A 16,227-nucleotide genomic window follows, 5' to 3' on the forward strand; every position below is an offset into this window, starting at 1 on the left:
AACTAGCCTAAGATGTGAGAATTTCTGGGGTTGGGGCCCCCAGTCCATGGTATTTGGTTGTGCAGTCTGAGCTGACCAAAACAGCACTGTCTCCCGTGGAATAGCACCCGGAGGCTTTGTCCTGGTCGCCTCCCGGCTGTGCGGTCCGGTCCCCACGCAGCCCCGGTCTCCACGTGGGCCAGGCTTGTTCCTGCCCCAGGCACCCACTCTGGGCTTTGCCTTCCGCCCCCGGCTCCTCCCCACTGACCCCACATCAGCAGGCAGGCCTTCCTTGAACACTGAGTTTAAAATAAGGGCACACAGCCCTCAATTTCTACCTATCTGCTTGTATTTCTCCCCACAGGATTTATCACCACCTAAAATTAGCTCTCTGTTCCCTTCGTTGGCCTGTTTCATGCGTGGCCTCCACCAGAGGGAAGCTCGGGGGACAGGCCCTGACCTCACTCGCAATGCCCCCTGCACCATGGTGCCCTGGACGTAGTGGGAGCTCAGAAATAGGAGTCAGGAACGCTCATCGAGAGAGGCAAATACTACAAACAGAAACTTTTATTCAACACACATCCTTCTGTAGAAAGCAGCCATCACGGTGAGGTCCAGGGCCCGGAGGGCTTCGAGGCCCCGCGAGCCCAAAGCTATTTTCATAACAGAAGCACGGTATTTGTCCTTTCTGCCTCCTTTCCAGTGACTATAGGGTATGGCTGCAGAGATGGCAGAAGCAGACATTAAAATCCAGGTAAAGTCAGAACACTATAATAATCATTTGTTTAGCTGTAACTCTGCATATGCAGGTGTCCTCAGCAAGTTGGCCATGGTTTATGGGGGTACTTCCGGGAGGGGGGCGGACAGAAGGTGGGGACGGACTTACTTCTTCCTATGTGGACCTGCACTGTGTACATTTTTGTTCAACATGATTTATTCCTTTATTACACAGACTCTTTTATTATTTTTATTTTTATTTATTTACGTAGGCTCCATAGCCATCACAGAGCCCAGCTCAGGGCTTGAACTCACAACCGTGAGATCAAGAGTCAGACGCTCAACCAACTGAACCACCCAGGCGCCCCCAGACGCTTTTTTTAAAGAATGGAGGGAGAGTGAAAGCCGGAGGAGGCCGGGCTAATTGGTGGGGGAGGCTCTCAGGGACACGGAAGCCCCACACAGCGGACGGGAGTCTGAGGCCAGGAGGCGGGCGTCCCGGGGCTTTGGAAGGCCTCAAGGACACGCGAGGGTGGTGAGCGGTACCGAAGCCAGGCTGTGTGCTGGAGACACGGATTCAACAGGTCTCGGGCCCTGGATCTGCTTTTGGCAGCTCCAAGGGCCTCTGCTGTGCACAAACCTCTGAAGAGCTCAGAGCATGGCCGGGGCCCGGGATGGGACCCAGTGGTGGAGGAACCAGAAATGAGCCCGGGACAGCCCCCGGGGAAAGCCCACTTCTGCCAGGATGGTAGGAGAGCCTCAGTTCGCAGAGCGCCCTGTCAGAACAAGCCTGTACCCGGGCCTCGAACACGTCACCTCAGGGGCTCTGTCACGGCTCGCGGAGGCTCGTGGAAGCTCGCTCCCAGGGGGGTGGCGCCATCAGTATTTTTTGGCCGTCCTCAGCTGACTAAGGCACGACTCTGGTGGTGAATGTGCTGCACTTGCGGCCGGAAACCGTCCGTGACCTTGAGAGCAGCTTCCCGGGGCTCACTGGTAGACGGGCGAGGGGCCCAGCCCTGCAGACACCCACCTCTTCCCCAGTCACGGTGGGGAGATCATGGGTGGGACTGCAACTTTCACTTTAGGTTTCTTTTCCCTGAGCGTCCTTTCTTAAGCCCCGCTCCTTCCACAGCTTGTCTTTCTGAGCAGACATCAGCATCGCTTTGGTCCCTGCTGACACCGCTTCCCTGCGGCCGAGCGGCCTGGGGAGGGGGGCTGACATGCGGCAGAGTCTCGGGCCCCCCAGCGCGCCCGGCCACTGTGAGAGCCACGCGTGCGGAGGTCGGGAGCAGCACTTTGCACGCCGCACGGTGCCCAACACATGCAACCAGCTGTGGCCGACAACACCAGGCGGGGAGGTACGTCCTTGGTGCGTTTCTGGCTGCGATTCTATCTTCTCTCAGGGAAACTCTCGGCCGAAAGTGTAAGTGATTGGTGTCCTTGTTTGCTCTGTGCTGCTCATGTGGTTTTCAAACCCCGACTCTGGCTTTATGCTGGTGGTTTCCCTAGGCGATCTGCAACTTGTTGCCAGCATCAGTCTTGGCGCCTCTAGAAATCTATCACCACGTCTCACCAGTTTATGCACCACTTCTGATGGAGACACCAGGAATCTGCAGTAAAGGGCTAGAAGAGCACACGTATCCCAACTTCAATTTCAGGGTGTATTGTCCCTTGAGGTAAATATTGATTTGGTATTTAAGTTCCATCAATATTTACCTCTTAAGTCAATAAAGCTTGATGTCTATCTCCACTGACATGGGTATCTGCTTCGACTTCCTTCCACTTCCAGCCTGTAATCAAACAGTCTGGGGAAGAGAATGGGTTTTGTGGGCAGGAAGGACTCCAGAGTCCACTGACCCCTCCTTGGGCCGTGGTGCCCTGTGTGGTTTCCAGGTCCTGCGCCCCAAAGTCGGATGGCTCCATCTTCACGTAGATAGGAGGGAGGCACAGGTCTGTTGCCTCAGGTTGGTGAATGGCAACATCTGGAAAACGAAACATGGTTTCTCCATTTGGACAACAAAAAATATTTGCACTGATTTCGGCTGGTACTGGTCAGAAGCAAATTTCTGGGGAGAGTTACGAAAACAATTAGATGGCCTTAAAACGGACCAAGAAATTGAGGGCTCTGGTTTCCACAGGTGGGGCCCTGCAGAGGGAACAGGAGGGCCCCTGCAAGGCCTCGCTGCCTGAAGGAGCCCGTGGGTCTCTCAAATCCCAACCTGCACATGCCCTGCCCTGGGGGGCCAGCACCAATGCCACCAGCTGCAACTGGACCCTGGGAGGTGTTCCAGGGTCGCATCATGGGAGGGGAGAGCTGGGAGGTCAGTTGGGCTAAGCTCCTTCACCTACAGAGGACAGGGCTGGGAGGCCAGTTGGGCTAAGCTCCTCCACCTACAGAGGACAGGGCTGGGACAGGCTCTCCCGCTTCCCATGGCGGCAGCCCTTCCTCAGTGCTGTGCTTAACCAGCCAGCCGAGGCTCCGCACGCTCTGCCCTGAGCACCGGCAAGGGACAGACCTGCACAACCTTCACTAGGCACGGCGGTCAAGTTCACATGTCAACGTGGCTGAGCTCCGGGTGCCCAGACATTGGGTCTGACAGCACTCTGGGTGTCCTCGGTGAGTGTATTTCCGGATGAGACTGGCATTTGAATGTGCACACTGAGAAAAGCAGATTACCTTCCCCAGGGTGGGAGGCCTGGATAGGACAGAGGGGCTGGTGGAGTTTTCCCACTGGGACATCGGTCTTTGGCGGCACTCGACGGGTCTGACCCACTGGCCCTCCCGGCTCTCCAGCTTGCACATGGCAGCTCGTGGGACTTGCCAGCCTCTGAAGTCACAGGAGCCCACCCTTCACGTGCACGCGTGTGTGTGTCTCTATGTCCTACGGGTTCTGTTTCTCTGGGGCAGCCAGACTGATGCTCCAGGCCATGCAGCAGGCCCTGGGGTGAGCTGTGCTGCACTCACGGATCTGAAGCCTGGGGCTTCCACGGCCTCTGACCCGGCGTCGGCAGAGATGCGACAATGACATCTCCTGGCCACCAAAGGACTGGCTGGGGTGAGCCCCCGGGGTTCTCAGACGTTGGATGGCATCCAGGGGTGATGAAACAGTGAGCTCTCCATAGCGTGTGGTCTTCAGCCACGAGCACCGTATGTCTACGCAGGACTCAAAGCTATAGGCAGCCCAGCCCAGGTCAGCACCCATGGTGAGCCGGGCACAGGAAGCCGTCACTGCCGTCACAGGGCACCCAAAGGACCTGGGCAGGGGCGCAGGTTTGCAGGCAGGCTGGCGTGGGGGTGAAAGGCTCCCGAACACCTCACCGGAGCCCTGAGACCTCCCAGGGGCCCCACAAGCTCCTTCCTACCCAGCCATGTGTGTGTGAACGAGAGTTTCTTCACCTTCTTCAACCAAAACAATATGTCACAGCAGAAGGATGCAGAAGCAGACGGGAAAACCCAGCATCTTCAGCTCAGCCAGGGAGGGAAGAGATATACAGAAATGTAAATACAGCTGTTTGCCATGAAATATGTACGTTAGAATATAAAGGATTTATCAATGTTATTTTTAAATGAATTAATAAATATGGTTAAATGTTCTTGGTTTTTATTTTCCAATACAGAAAATTTCTTTTTTTTAAGATTATTTATTTATTTTTTTGACAGAGAGAGACAGCAAGAGAGAGAACACAAGCAGGGGGAGAGGCAGAGGGAGAAGCAGACTCTCCGCGGAGCAGGGAGCCTGATGTGGGGCTCGATCCCAGGACCCTGGGATCATGACCTGAGCCGAAGGCAGATGCTTAACGACTGAGCCATCCAGGCTCCCCTAATACAGAAAATTTCTAATTGGTAATTTCTAATGTGGCAAATATCAATAGGTATAATTAACAGGAACAAGTGCTCTTTGGGTCCCCTCAACTCCTGAGAGGCATGCTCCAGATCGCGGCTCTGCGCCCCTCCCCCACAACAAACCATCACCTTCTGTTCCTCGGCATCTGTCACGCGGGCCTCCCAGGTGAGGGAAAAACAGCAAACACATCAGGCTTCCTGTTTCCCAGGCTCTGTCCTAAGCCCTTTGCAAATATTGATTCACTTGATCCTCATGTAATGCCAGGAGGTGAGCACTATTTATTACCTCCCATTGATAGGGGAAGCACAGAGAGGTTAAGGCACTTGCCGTGGGTCACACAGCTGGGAAGGGGCAGAGCCAGGATCCACAAGCAGCCAGGCTCCAGGCTCTTAGTCGCTGGGCTGTGCTGTCTCCGACGCCAAATTGTTAGTTACTGCTGCTCACTGGTCTGCGTTGTCTCAAACTACACTTGTGCTTTAATAGCAGTCTTTGATGTCCTGGCTCTGTGGTTTGCAGTCACAGAGGGTACGGCCTCCCGGGGCTGAAACATTACAAATACACAGCCTGGGGGGGTGAACAGCAGAATCTTACTTCCTCCTGGTTTGGAGTCTGGAAGTCCGAGATTAGGGTGCAGGCAGGGTAGGCTCCCCCGGCACCTCTCTCTCTCTTCGCTGACGGCTGTGTCCAAACCTACCCTGCACATCAGCACACCAGACCCTCGTTAGGGCCACCCTAACCCACCGTGCCTCATCTTAACTCCTTGCCTGCAAAGATCCCGTGTCCAAATAAGGTCACGTTCGGAGGTACTGGGGGCTAGGACGTCCACATGTGAATGGGGAAGGGGGTGCATAATACGGTCCCTGACAGTATCATACACCACGGCTGCGCTCCTGATACCGCTGAGGGTATGGGGAAAGTGTCCCCCTAGGGCCGGCCTGCAGACAAGGCCTTGGAAGGGGTATAAGCCCATGCAGGGGCCGGATCGAGTTAGACCTGGGTTTGCTCTGTGTTTCTCTCTCTTCTCCAACCCGGCTGGCAGCAGGGAGGGGACATGAAGACTCCGTTTCTGCAGTGAGCCCTCGTCCTGCCCACGTGGACACAGGGGCAGTGACCTCCCTGGCGCCAACACGGTTTCTCCAGGCAACTCCGTAGGCCAGGCGCTGCTGGGAGAGGTCTGTCTCTCACCAAGTACTCCCTAGAGTTGTTTGTGGTGGGGCAGTGCTCACATCCCACTTACGGGGGTAAACTGGGGCACCATGCACTGACTCAGCAGAGGCCATATCACAGTTTCCTGGGAAGACATCTTCTGTATTCCTGGCCCACACACAGCGGCGTCACAAGGGGAGCCTGGCATCTTCCACAAAAGCTGTTTTGCAAAAGTAAGATAAAATAACGTGCAGATTTACAGAAGTGAGAGGCTAGGGGTTGATTATCAGCTAGTCAAAAGGCCTCCCTGAGAGGTTCATGTTCAGCTGGAGGGCGCCGTGGGGTGCTGAGTGCCAGGGGCCAGGCTGGCATGCCCTTCCCCTGCTCTGACACACCTCCCAGTGCATGTTTGTTCCTAAAACTTATCACAATGTGCAATTTGATTACACAATACATCAACTGTGGCCATTGGAGTTCTGTTTCTATGAAAACAGAGTCGAACGACTTTAGAAAGATTCCATAACGAGTTTGCCTTAAAAAAAAATTGCCATTGTATTAGCTGTGGACAGGACACTTGTAGAAAATAGGGAAAATCATAACTAAAATCTTAGGAAAAAAAACTTAAAAAAAAAGGGGGGGGGGATGCCAGGGTGGCTCAGTCAGTTAAGCATCTGCCTTCGGCTCAGGTGATGACCCCAGGGTCCTAGGATCGAGTCCCGCATCAGGCTCCCTGCTCAGCGGGGAGTCTGCTTCTCCCTCTCCCTCTGCTGCTCCCCCTGCTTGTGCTCTCTCTCTCCCAAATGATAAATAAAATCTTTTTTAAAAAGCATAAAATGTAGAAATCATAAAAATGTAGAACTCTATGCTAAGATTACGTTCTATCTTTAGTTCTCAATCCATCTTATTTTTTTAAATTTTCTTATTGAGGTAAAAAATCCATAAAACTAATCTTATTTGTACAGCTTGTGTAACTACCATGTGATTTAGGCTAGAGAACATTCTGGAACCCTAGCAAGTTCCCCAGTACCTTTACCAGTGAGTATGTCCCATTGAGTTATTATTCCTATGCATCCTGCTTTAGGCACACCCAACCTGGAAATCCCAGACCGTGACCACGGGTGTGGTTTGCACTAGGAAGGACCGACAGTTCCCGGCAGCGACCCATACTCCAAGAAAAGGCCATGGCCCCACGCTAAAAAGAGAAAAGTGAAAGTGTGCATTGGTATGTCTGAAATCCAAACAAGGTATTTCTATAGCTTTTAAAAAAAAAAAGCATTCCTTGCTTTCAGGACTCTTAAAATTAACCAACCAGCCGAAAAAGCTCTGTGAAGAGGATTTCTACCCTAGTTGAAATAGTAAAATGGGGCGCCTGGGTGGCTCAGTTGGTTAAGCGACTGCCTTCGGCTCAGGTCATGATCCTGGAGTCCCTGGATCGAGTCCCGCATCGGGCTCCCTGCTCAGCAGGGAGTCTGCTTCTCCCTCTGACCCTCCCCCCATCTCATGTACTTTCTCTCTCATTCTCTCTCTCAAATAAATAAATAAAAAATCTTTAAGAAATAGTAAAATGCACTTTACTTTGCAAAATTTTGACCTATTAGAGCCTTGTCTAGCTATTCCATTCCAGAGTTATCTTTAGTCTACTTGTTCAGTGCACAACATACTCTACAAGTCTGGTCCCCCCTGAGCACAGCACAAGGCATCTTGTGACCGTTCTCTGTGTGAATTCTGTTCCTCAACTAGACATAGTCACTAAGACCAAGTAAAGCCCTTAACTCCCTGCACCTAGTAGGTCCTTAATTATAAGTGTCAGTCAACCTGGAGCCAACTTGACATTTGTTTCTAATTTGGAGGAGTCAACACAGATGCAGCCACCTGGACATGCTCTTTCCTTTCTCTGTGCACACTGAATATCCCCTCCCCTGACACTCGGGTTCATGAGGTCATGGGCAGAAAGACCATGACCCCTTTCAGGGCAGGAATGTGTCTTTTCATCTCTGAGTCCCAAATGGCATGAATCAAAGAGTGGATTCAGCCCCACCTGTCTCTACCAAATCTTGATGTTCAAGATTGTGAGCCCAAGGACCAGGCTGGTGGATGGAATCCTGCCCCCCCCCAAGAAGCTACGTCCAAGTCCCCAATACCCGTGAATGTGACCTTATTTGAAAATGGGTTCTTGGCCAACGTGATCAAGTGAAGGGTGTGGATGAAGGGTGGGGGTGGGCCCCCACCACCCCCACCCCCCACCACCCCCACCCAACAGCTGGTGTCCTCACCAGAGAGAGGAGGGAGATTTGGGCCACAGAGAGGAACTGGCCCTGTGAAGAAGACAGAGGGGGCCGCATAGCCCCACGCCACGGAGCGCCACGGACGGAAGTGTAGCCGGGAGCCAGCAGCGAGGCCTGGAACCTCTCGAGTCTCCTGCACAGCCTGCAGGAGGAGATTTCTGATGTTTTGAGCCACCTGGTGGGTCTCTTGCTGGTAACTTGAGGAGGACCGAAGAACCGGGCCCTGAACACCGCTGTGGAAAGGAGTCAGAGTGCCCACCCGCCCCGGGCCCGCGGTGGCTTCTTCTATTTGTTGTTCTCATCCCTCAGGATGGGCCAGCTCTGCCCACGTGGCTGAAACTCTCAGAGCCCTGGTTCCGGGGGAAAACACGCGAGGGCCCTGAGGATGCCCACCACCCTCGCCCCTCCAGCTCTGCGCCTTGGTGACCCAGCTTTGCCAGCTACTATTTGCCTGGTGGGGTGGCGGGGGTCCCGGGGGCCACCCACCCGCGGCTGACCGATGCCTGTCAGGAGGCGCCTGGGCCCAGAGCCCACTGTCCCACGTGAGGGTGTGGATGGCTGGGCTGGGCTTCAGGATGGTCCTAGAGGGCTGAACCAGAATAACTGAATTACATCTGCTTTCTTTTCCCAATGTACCTGTACTTCGCTCAGAGCTAGGAATCTTAAGCCCAAAAGATACCCTGAGGGTCTATAAGAAAACCCCTCCCTGCCATGACCTGCTCCCACCTAAGGTCAGCAAGCTGGTGCCTTTAACCCCTTCTGACAAACAAGGAGCCCCTGTGGTCCAGGGTGGCCGGGTCAGGCGCCTTGCCCAGGGGCTCGCAGGCCGCCGGTGGCAGAGCGGGCTCAAGTCCCCGACACCTAGTCCTGGGAGACCAAAGGCCGCTTTCAGACCAGCCGCTCCCCAGCCCCATCCTCCGCCCCAGAGTCAGACTCCACAGCCTCTGTCCTTTCTCTGAAACTGCTAAGCACAGATGCTTCCGTGCAGACTTTGGGGGTGTGAAATCCTGTTACGCGGCTGGCCTGAAGTCTGTCTGTGGCATTGAATGTCGACATGCCCAAGGGCCAGGATGCTTTCCAGGGCTTCCGGGTTCAAAGCCTGGGAGTCTGGAAGATGATGATACCACTTACCTGGATCCCGAGGTTACTGGAGAAGGCGCCTGCGTGACAGGTGACATGAGCTCAGCGTGGAAAAATAGGAAAGAAACAAAAACACTCATTTCAGACCTGATATAACACACAATCTGCTTGCAAAGCTGAAATATACCCAAATGAAGCCTCTAAAATGCATTCTAAAGGGATTTATCTATAAGCGCAAAATGAGGGGCGCCTGGGTGGCTCAGTCGTTAAGCGTCTGCCTTCGGCTCAGGTCATGGTCCCAGGGTCCTGGGATGGAGCCCCGCATCGGGCTCCCTGCTCCGCGGGAAGCCTGCTTCTCCCTCTCCCACTCCCCCTGCTTGTGTTCCCTCTCTCGCTGTCTCTCTCTCTGTCCATTAAAAAAAAAAAAAAAAAAACTTATAAGCACAAAATGACATCCAGGCTGACTGAGTAGGCACTGACAGAAACGATGAGCTCACCTGAAGGTGAAGAGTAATCCTGGAGACCTTCCTGTAGGAGAGGAGGAGTCTCAAGTCCGGCCTCACAGGCCATGAGTTGGTGATCAGAACATTCCAAAATGAAGAGAAGCTCTAGCCAATACTCAGAAACAGAAGCCTTTTATTCAGAAGTTTTGAGATAAAACCCTGAGAAAGGAGAGGGGGAGGGAAGGAGGGAGACAGGCAGACAGAGACAGCAGAGACGGAGAGAACCTTCTCATTTTGCTTGGGAACCAAGCACTCAGGAAAACGATTTTGAATCTTTTCAGGAAGTGTGCCTTCCGACTTTCCGCTTCTCCCTAAGTAAATGGTCTAAAACCTCCTGTCATGAGGTCTGCATAGTTTCAGCGGTTCAGGTTGGTTTATTTAATTAAAGCGACGATTTCGGCCTGCCAGCCAGAGTCCATGAGACCTCAGCCCCGCTGCCCTGCGACCGGGCATGGGGGGACTCGCTCACCCTCCGACCCTGGAGGCTATTTTTATCCGCTTGATCTCAGCGTGATTAGTAAAGGCAATTAAGCAGTCAGATCAAAGCTCAGGGCCAGCCACCTCTCACACACTCTTTAACAGCCCTTCCAGGGTTTTCAGAAATGAGCCTAGAAGGAATCAAGCGTGGCCATGAGTAAACATCACCTGAAAATGTTAGGACGACCTCATTCCACCTCGGGAAGAATGTTCCGGAAACTAGGCGCAGGCAGAGGGCCCCGGGCTGCCCCTGTATTTTGTCGTGGCCTTTTTTTAAATAAAAAGTGTTATGTGTTCCCTTATTTATTTAAGTTTCTGAAACAGAAGGACCAGCCAATATTCATGGGCTGCAAAACAAATCAGTCTAATGTAATCTGCGGTGGGGTGGGTAAAGGGTTTCAGAGTTGACCACTGCTTCCCCCAGCAGGGCCCTCCAGGGAGGAAGGAAAGGGTACATCCTGGCCTTGGGCATTGCCCCAGGGCCCAGGAAAGTTGCTGGGCCCCTCCCAGTGGCCAGGGAGGGAGGCCCAGGCCAGAACCCTAGCCCCATGCTTTTTAGCACACGGGCTGCTGAGGGCCCTGCCCACGGCTAAGACAGAAGAAGAAGGTGCTGGGGGTCCAGAAGCAGGGGTGCTTTCTCACCGAACACATTGTGGGGAGGAGCTCGGACTGTCCTCCAGGATGACAAAGAAAGGCCACGTCTGCTGAGTAGGTGCTGGATGCTGCTCTGGCCCACCCAGCATAGACACCTGCCGCGTGCCGGGTACTGCTGGAAGATCGTGGGAGGGGGTGGGGGGCTCAGGCTCAAGGACCCCATCCCGGGCAGCCACCACGTAGCAGGTTGCAGCCAAGCAGAGGGAGCAAGTCTGCAGAGCTTGAGGGGAGTCAGAGACACAGAGGAGAGCAGAGACAGAGAGACAGAGAGATGGAGACAGCTTCATGTCCCTAGGTTCCTAAGGAATTCCCTGCCTTAGGCCCGACTGCCTGCTTACTCCACCCAGGGAGAGTGTCGGTTCTTCTTTAACCAAAGGCACCCTGATTAAACCCTAAATTAGAACTGAGGAAACTGACCAGTGACACGGAGTCAGGGCAGGGGTCACTGGGGCACCCCCGTGTGGGGGGAAGCCTGGGCACTCTGCAGGAGGACGTGGGGTTTGTCCTGAAGAGCAAGTATGGGGGTTCACACACCTCCAACTACAGGAGTCTGATCACAGGGCCCCGGGCCGCACTCCGGAGCTGCCCGACACCCCGCCAAGCCAGTCCACGCGTCCCGCGCTGCTCCCAGGCAGCGACTGAGCCCAGAGCGGACACCTGGGGCGGCGGGGTTGGGTGCCGGGGCTCAAAAGATTAGAAGACAAAGTTCCCAGCTAGAAGATAAATAAGTCCTGGGGATGCCACGTACAGCACGGGGCCTCTAATTAACAAGACTGTGTTGTATACTTGGAAGCGGCTAGGAGGGATCTGCGACTATGTGTGGTGACGGGTGTTAACTCATTGTGGTGATCATTTTCCAAAAGATACACGATCACATCATTATGTTGTACATCTAAAACTAATACAGTGCTATGTGTCAATTATATCTCCATTTAAACAACTAAAAAATAAAGCACGACTACTACTACTGGAAAACAGTGAGAGTCGACCCCAGTAGACCACTGACCTCCCCCGGGGGGCAAAGCTGGGCTGAACCACCAGGCCCCAGGCGGCCCTGAGGCTCTGATCCTGTCCTGATGGGAAATCAGAAGAGCCCCCCCCCCCCCCCCCCAACCATCTAACCACGGCTCTGGGTCCGCAGAGCCACCTCCCCAGCAGGCAGGCTGTCCAGATGCCCCATCCATTGTCCTCTACCCCTGAGTAAGTCTGGCGGTGATTGGACACGGGAATGTCGTCCAACCACCAAGCCGGGTGTCTCGCCAGCCACCCACACGGTGTCTGTCTTATCACCGACTCTTAGAGGAATCCTTTGTCAAGCTCAGCATCGTGGATCTTCATAAAAATAGTTAAATTCTGGTTATCCTGGCAATACTCCCCTGACCTGCATCGTAAACAACGTCAGCCTAGAATGTTTCCTCATGGACAACATGGAAGACACCACACGTTAGATAACTCAGCACAGCCTACTCCGGACCATCATGTCCACGTGTGGCCACCAAACAGCCTTGCTCAAGAAGAATATGGCCTTCTCCCCCGAGACCCCACCAGAGGGAGGTGTTCCAGTCAAGTATGGCACGTTCATACGATGGCATACCACACAGGGTTATGAATTATGGTGAGGACAGGTTTTTATTGACATGGGGAATGCCCAGGTCACTTTCCCTTCAGTGGAAAGGTTAGAAAAAATCCCGTCTACAGACAAAAGAACACATGTGGACTCTGTAAGGCTATTGGGGTGAGAGGAAGGACTCCTTGAGTGCGGTCAATCCCCTAAGGGCTCCAAGAACAGCTAATTCCACCCCAAACCCTCAGTATAAACACCACATGGTGGGCCCATTGTTTACCACACAGCGTTTTTTCCCAGACTGGTTCCTTATGAGCTTCAGCCCAAGGCTCAGGAACTGGGAGGCACCCCTCTCATACCCAGTCCACGCTGTGCCAGGAGGAGAGGACATTACCGTGTATCGGGAGCCACCTTTTGAAGGAGCTGGACCAGCACAGCTTCCGTGTTTCATTGGCTGGGATGGGAAGCAGGGATCTGCCTGGTGATCATGCACCCCCGGGATTCAGATGCTCCTGGCCTAGCACACACACGACCGGACGCTACTGGAGGATGTCACGGGGCGCCCCCCATGGCCCGGCGTGCTTTTCTGCCCCTGGAGTCGGTCTTCGGGAGGAGCAAAAGCCTGGCTCTGGGTCTCCATCACTGATTCAGGGGTCACAGGTTCAAACGAGGCCCTAAGCAAAGATAAACTGGCCTCATCCACCGTAAAGCATGGGATTCCTGGAGGTTTAACAACAGGTGGGTCACTGGGGATATCTTGAGCAAGGAATTAAATGCTTGACCAGGGAGACCCTGAAGGCGCCGTTCCTGGCTGGCCACCCCGGCTGCTTTGGCAAAGCCACGGGATGTTCCTGTCTTAGCAGAAACCCAAACGGCATCACACGAGGTTACTCCCCGGGGTCGGCACGGTAACACCCCCCAAATCATCCATATCCCGATTTCCAGAACCTGTGATTCTCTTAGGTTACATGATGCAGATGGATGAGGGTTGCCCATCAGTGACCTCAAGCAGGGACCAGGGGCCTGAAACACGAAGGCGGGAGGCAGGAGAGTCAGAGGGAGATGAGCGGACTGCGGCGGGTGGGGAGGGCCTGGGACCCCGAGGCAGTGGGTGCCTCTGGGAGCCAAAGGCCAGGAAACAGAGTCTTCCGGGCACCCCAGAGGGGCCAGCCCCGCCAACAGCTTGACTGCAGCTCCGTGAGGCCTGCATGGCACTTCTGACCTGCAGGACATTCATTTGCATCATGTGAGGGCATTAAATGTGTGGGAGAACCCAGACAGCCCCCCTGCCGCAGCTCGCTGGCTTCAGGACAAGTGACTGAGCAGAGAGAAGTGTCCGTGAAGGGCGGGGGCCGCCCGCGGCGGGTTACTTCTGCTGTGGTGCCGAACATTTGGGTGTTTCCTCTTTGTTCCTATCCCTGGCAAACTACTCGTTTCTTGCCAAGTTTATATCAACTGAGCACAATAAATACCAGTAATCTCACTGATGGCGGAAATTAGGAATGTCCTTCCGTGTACCATGCCCCCCCAGAGTGGACAAATAATTCTGGGGGGTGGAGTTGGCACCCAGGTGGTATCTGTGAAGTTTATTGGGGCACCTTTGTGCAGTTCAGTCCTGAAAGCATTTTAAGTGGCTGCCCCCCACTCCCCGCCCCCGACAGGTGCGTAAACAGCCCCAGGCAGCCTCGAGAGGCCCAGGGCTCTCGGGCTTTGTCACCTTGAACAATTAACATCTCACTACAGACACTTAGCAATCGCCTTTCAAGGACTGGAAAACACATCATCTGCCAGATAATTTAGGTCGTCGCCTGGCAAATTTGACGTCTTCAAAAGTGATAAAGTCAACTTCAGATCGACTGGTGTCTGAATTATCACAAATTCTGAAATTAGTCCAGCGTCAAGAGATTGGCCTAGTAAGAATCTTTCCAGATGGGTAACCCAGAAGCCGTGTCTAGGAGATTCTGGTAAGAAGGACTTGGCTGCTCTTGGACACATTATTCTCTACTAGAGTTTTTTAGCTTGTCAACCAAACGTTTTCCTGACATTTTACCAAATGGAAAACAAAAAAGCTTTCTCCAAGTAGCTTTCAACTTTACGCCAGGCAGATCCAAGTTCCTTGGCTTCTGCCGCTACAACCGGCTCAGGAATGTTACTGGTATTTACGTTCGGTGACTGTTGCCAGTAACAGTTACGCTCTTTCCGGGACCAAGGAACAAGGAGGGGTTAGCAGGGACTCCGCTGCGGCAGGCAAGTGGGCAGATTGCAAGCCAAGTTCACAAAACAACAGCCCTGCCCAGGCCTCTGGGGTGTGGGCCTGGGCGTCCAGACGGGCTCCCGAGAAGAGTCTGGGTGGGGTCAGGCCGGGATAATTAGAGGGAATGTCCAACCCAGTCACGAGGCCAGGAGAAGCAGGTGTCGGCCAGCTGGTTTCCCAGCTGCCCCGACCTTTTGGCCTGTTATTTCGCCTGGAGTAATAGGCCCCCACCTGCACCAGGTGCTCAACCTCTTACTCACCAGAGAAATGCACATGAAACCAAACAGCAGAGCCCGACACACCCACCAGGACGCCCATGAAAGGAAACTTCACATGGGCGAACACACAGCGGGTGCTCACACACACACACACCAAAGTGGTAATCACGGGGAGTGAGCCCTCACCTGGGATAACCCTGACCTTGGTGAGGCCTTTTGCGGTTCACACCCCGTCTCATGCCACGAGGGCCCCGCCGAGGGGCGTCTTCAGGTCCGGGTGGCAATGCTCCTGGACGCGAGCCTAGATCTTTCTGGCAACGCCACTGTACAGAGAAAACACTAGGGTAGGTGGCAGGAAAGAGCAGTCCTCTCCCTTAACCACTGGACTTCACTTCTCTTCATAAAATACTCGTATGATCTCTAGTTATGTCTGTCCCTCCGAGACGTGGTCGTGGAACACTGCTTCTCAAAGGTTATTGCTGGTTTGTTTAAAATGCGATGTCCCAGGGGCACCTGGGTGGCTCAGTCTATGAAGCGGCCGGCTCTTGGTCTCGGCTCAGGTCATGGTCTTGGGGTCGTGGGATCAAGCCCCACATCGGTTCCGCGCTCAGATTGGAGTCTGCTTGAGGTTCTCTCTCTCCTTCTGCCTCTCCCCTGTGCCCCCTCTCCCCCTGCTCATGGGTGCTCTCTCTCAAAGAAATAAATAAAATCTTAAAAGAGGTAAACAAATAAAATGCAACATCCCGGACCCGGCACAGAGGTTCTGATAACTTGCTGAGATGCAGCCCAGAAATGTACCTTTTCAGAGACTCCCAGACGCCTCAGATGCAGGTGGTCATCGTGCACACCAGGACGGTTTGGGGAGTGAAGGAACATGATTAAGGACTGAGCCAGGAAACAGTTAGGGAAGTTAATTCTAACACACTTAGAAGTTTGCCTTCCCCCTCCTCTCTCAGCCAATGTTGGGGAAAAGGACAGAAAATCATAGTGGTCAGGGGAGGGTGTCCTGCGTCAGGATGTCCTCATGTATTTCCTTTCGGTTAGAGGCTTCCATCCTTTATCATTATTTGGTGTCTTTTATGCAAGAATGATAACTAGATACAGAAGCACTTGACAACCGTAAAGCTTTTCCAAATATACCTCGCTCGTTTCTTAACGGCTTTGTGAGGGGTGCAGGGCAGTTACCATTAACGTGCAGACCGGGAAGGAAACACAGACCAGAGATGCGACTCGTCCAACCTCGCTGGGGTCTGCCCACTTGGCGGCTTCCCATCTGCCCTGGAGCACACAAGACGCCCCTGTTAGAAGGAGACAGACAATCTCCGGCGTCTCTTTCTCCCCTGTCCCCAGCGATGCATGCTGACGGCCGTGTCCACCACGGGGTGGCTGCCGTGGTCGTGCCAGGCGTGTCATCCCCTCAGACAACCCCAGCCCTGAATTGCAACTCTGAATCCACCTTTGTCACAACGGCCTCTCTGATTACGGGCTCCAGGGGGCCCCCTCCG

The 16,227-nt window shown here is 53.8% G+C and overlaps 1 protein-coding gene across 1 annotated transcript; it reads right to left on the minus strand.

The window, feature by feature from the left end:
* Positions 1-6,463: 6,463 nt before the first annotated feature.
* On the minus strand, positions 6,464-15,697 carry LOC141371601 (uncharacterized). Its single transcript, XM_073887510.1, has 7 exons — positions 15,521-15,697; positions 14,909-15,045; positions 10,675-10,801; positions 9,550-9,580; positions 9,104-9,132; positions 8,417-8,561; positions 6,464-6,879 (listed from the first exon to the last, which is right to left on the minus strand). Exons 1-7 carry the CDS (start codon positions 15,596-15,598, stop codon positions 6,818-6,820), a joined length of 609 nt encoding a protein of 202 aa, XP_073743611.1. The 5' UTR covers positions 15,599-15,697; the 3' UTR covers positions 6,464-6,817.
* Between the last annotated feature and the right edge of the window lie 530 nt (positions 15,698-16,227).

The sequence above is a fragment of the Callorhinus ursinus genome, unplaced genomic scaffold (genome assembly GCF_003265705.2).
Source record: "Callorhinus ursinus isolate GAN/ISIS: 27379988/994484 unplaced genomic scaffold, GSC_fseal_2.0 scaffold80, whole genome shotgun sequence".
NCBI classification, from domain to species: Eukaryota; Metazoa; Chordata; class Mammalia; order Carnivora; family Otariidae; genus Callorhinus; species Callorhinus ursinus.

What these genes read in the sequence shown, in the direction of transcription:
- LOC141371601 (XM_073887510.1), bottom strand. Translation starts at nt 15,598, where the DNA reads ATGTTCCTTCACTCCCCAAACCGTCCTGGTGTGCACGATGACCACCTG. An exon ending in CAAGGTCAGGGTTATCCCAG is followed by an intron (nt 10,802 to 14,908) that starts GTGAGGGCTCAC and finishes ACGATCTTCCAG; the next exon opens with CAGTACCCGGCACGCGGCAG. An exon ending in GGATTACTCTTCACCTTCAG is followed by an intron (nt 9,133 to 9,549) that starts GTGAGCTCATCG and finishes CCTGTCACGCAG; the next exon opens with GCGCCTTCTCCAGTAACCTC.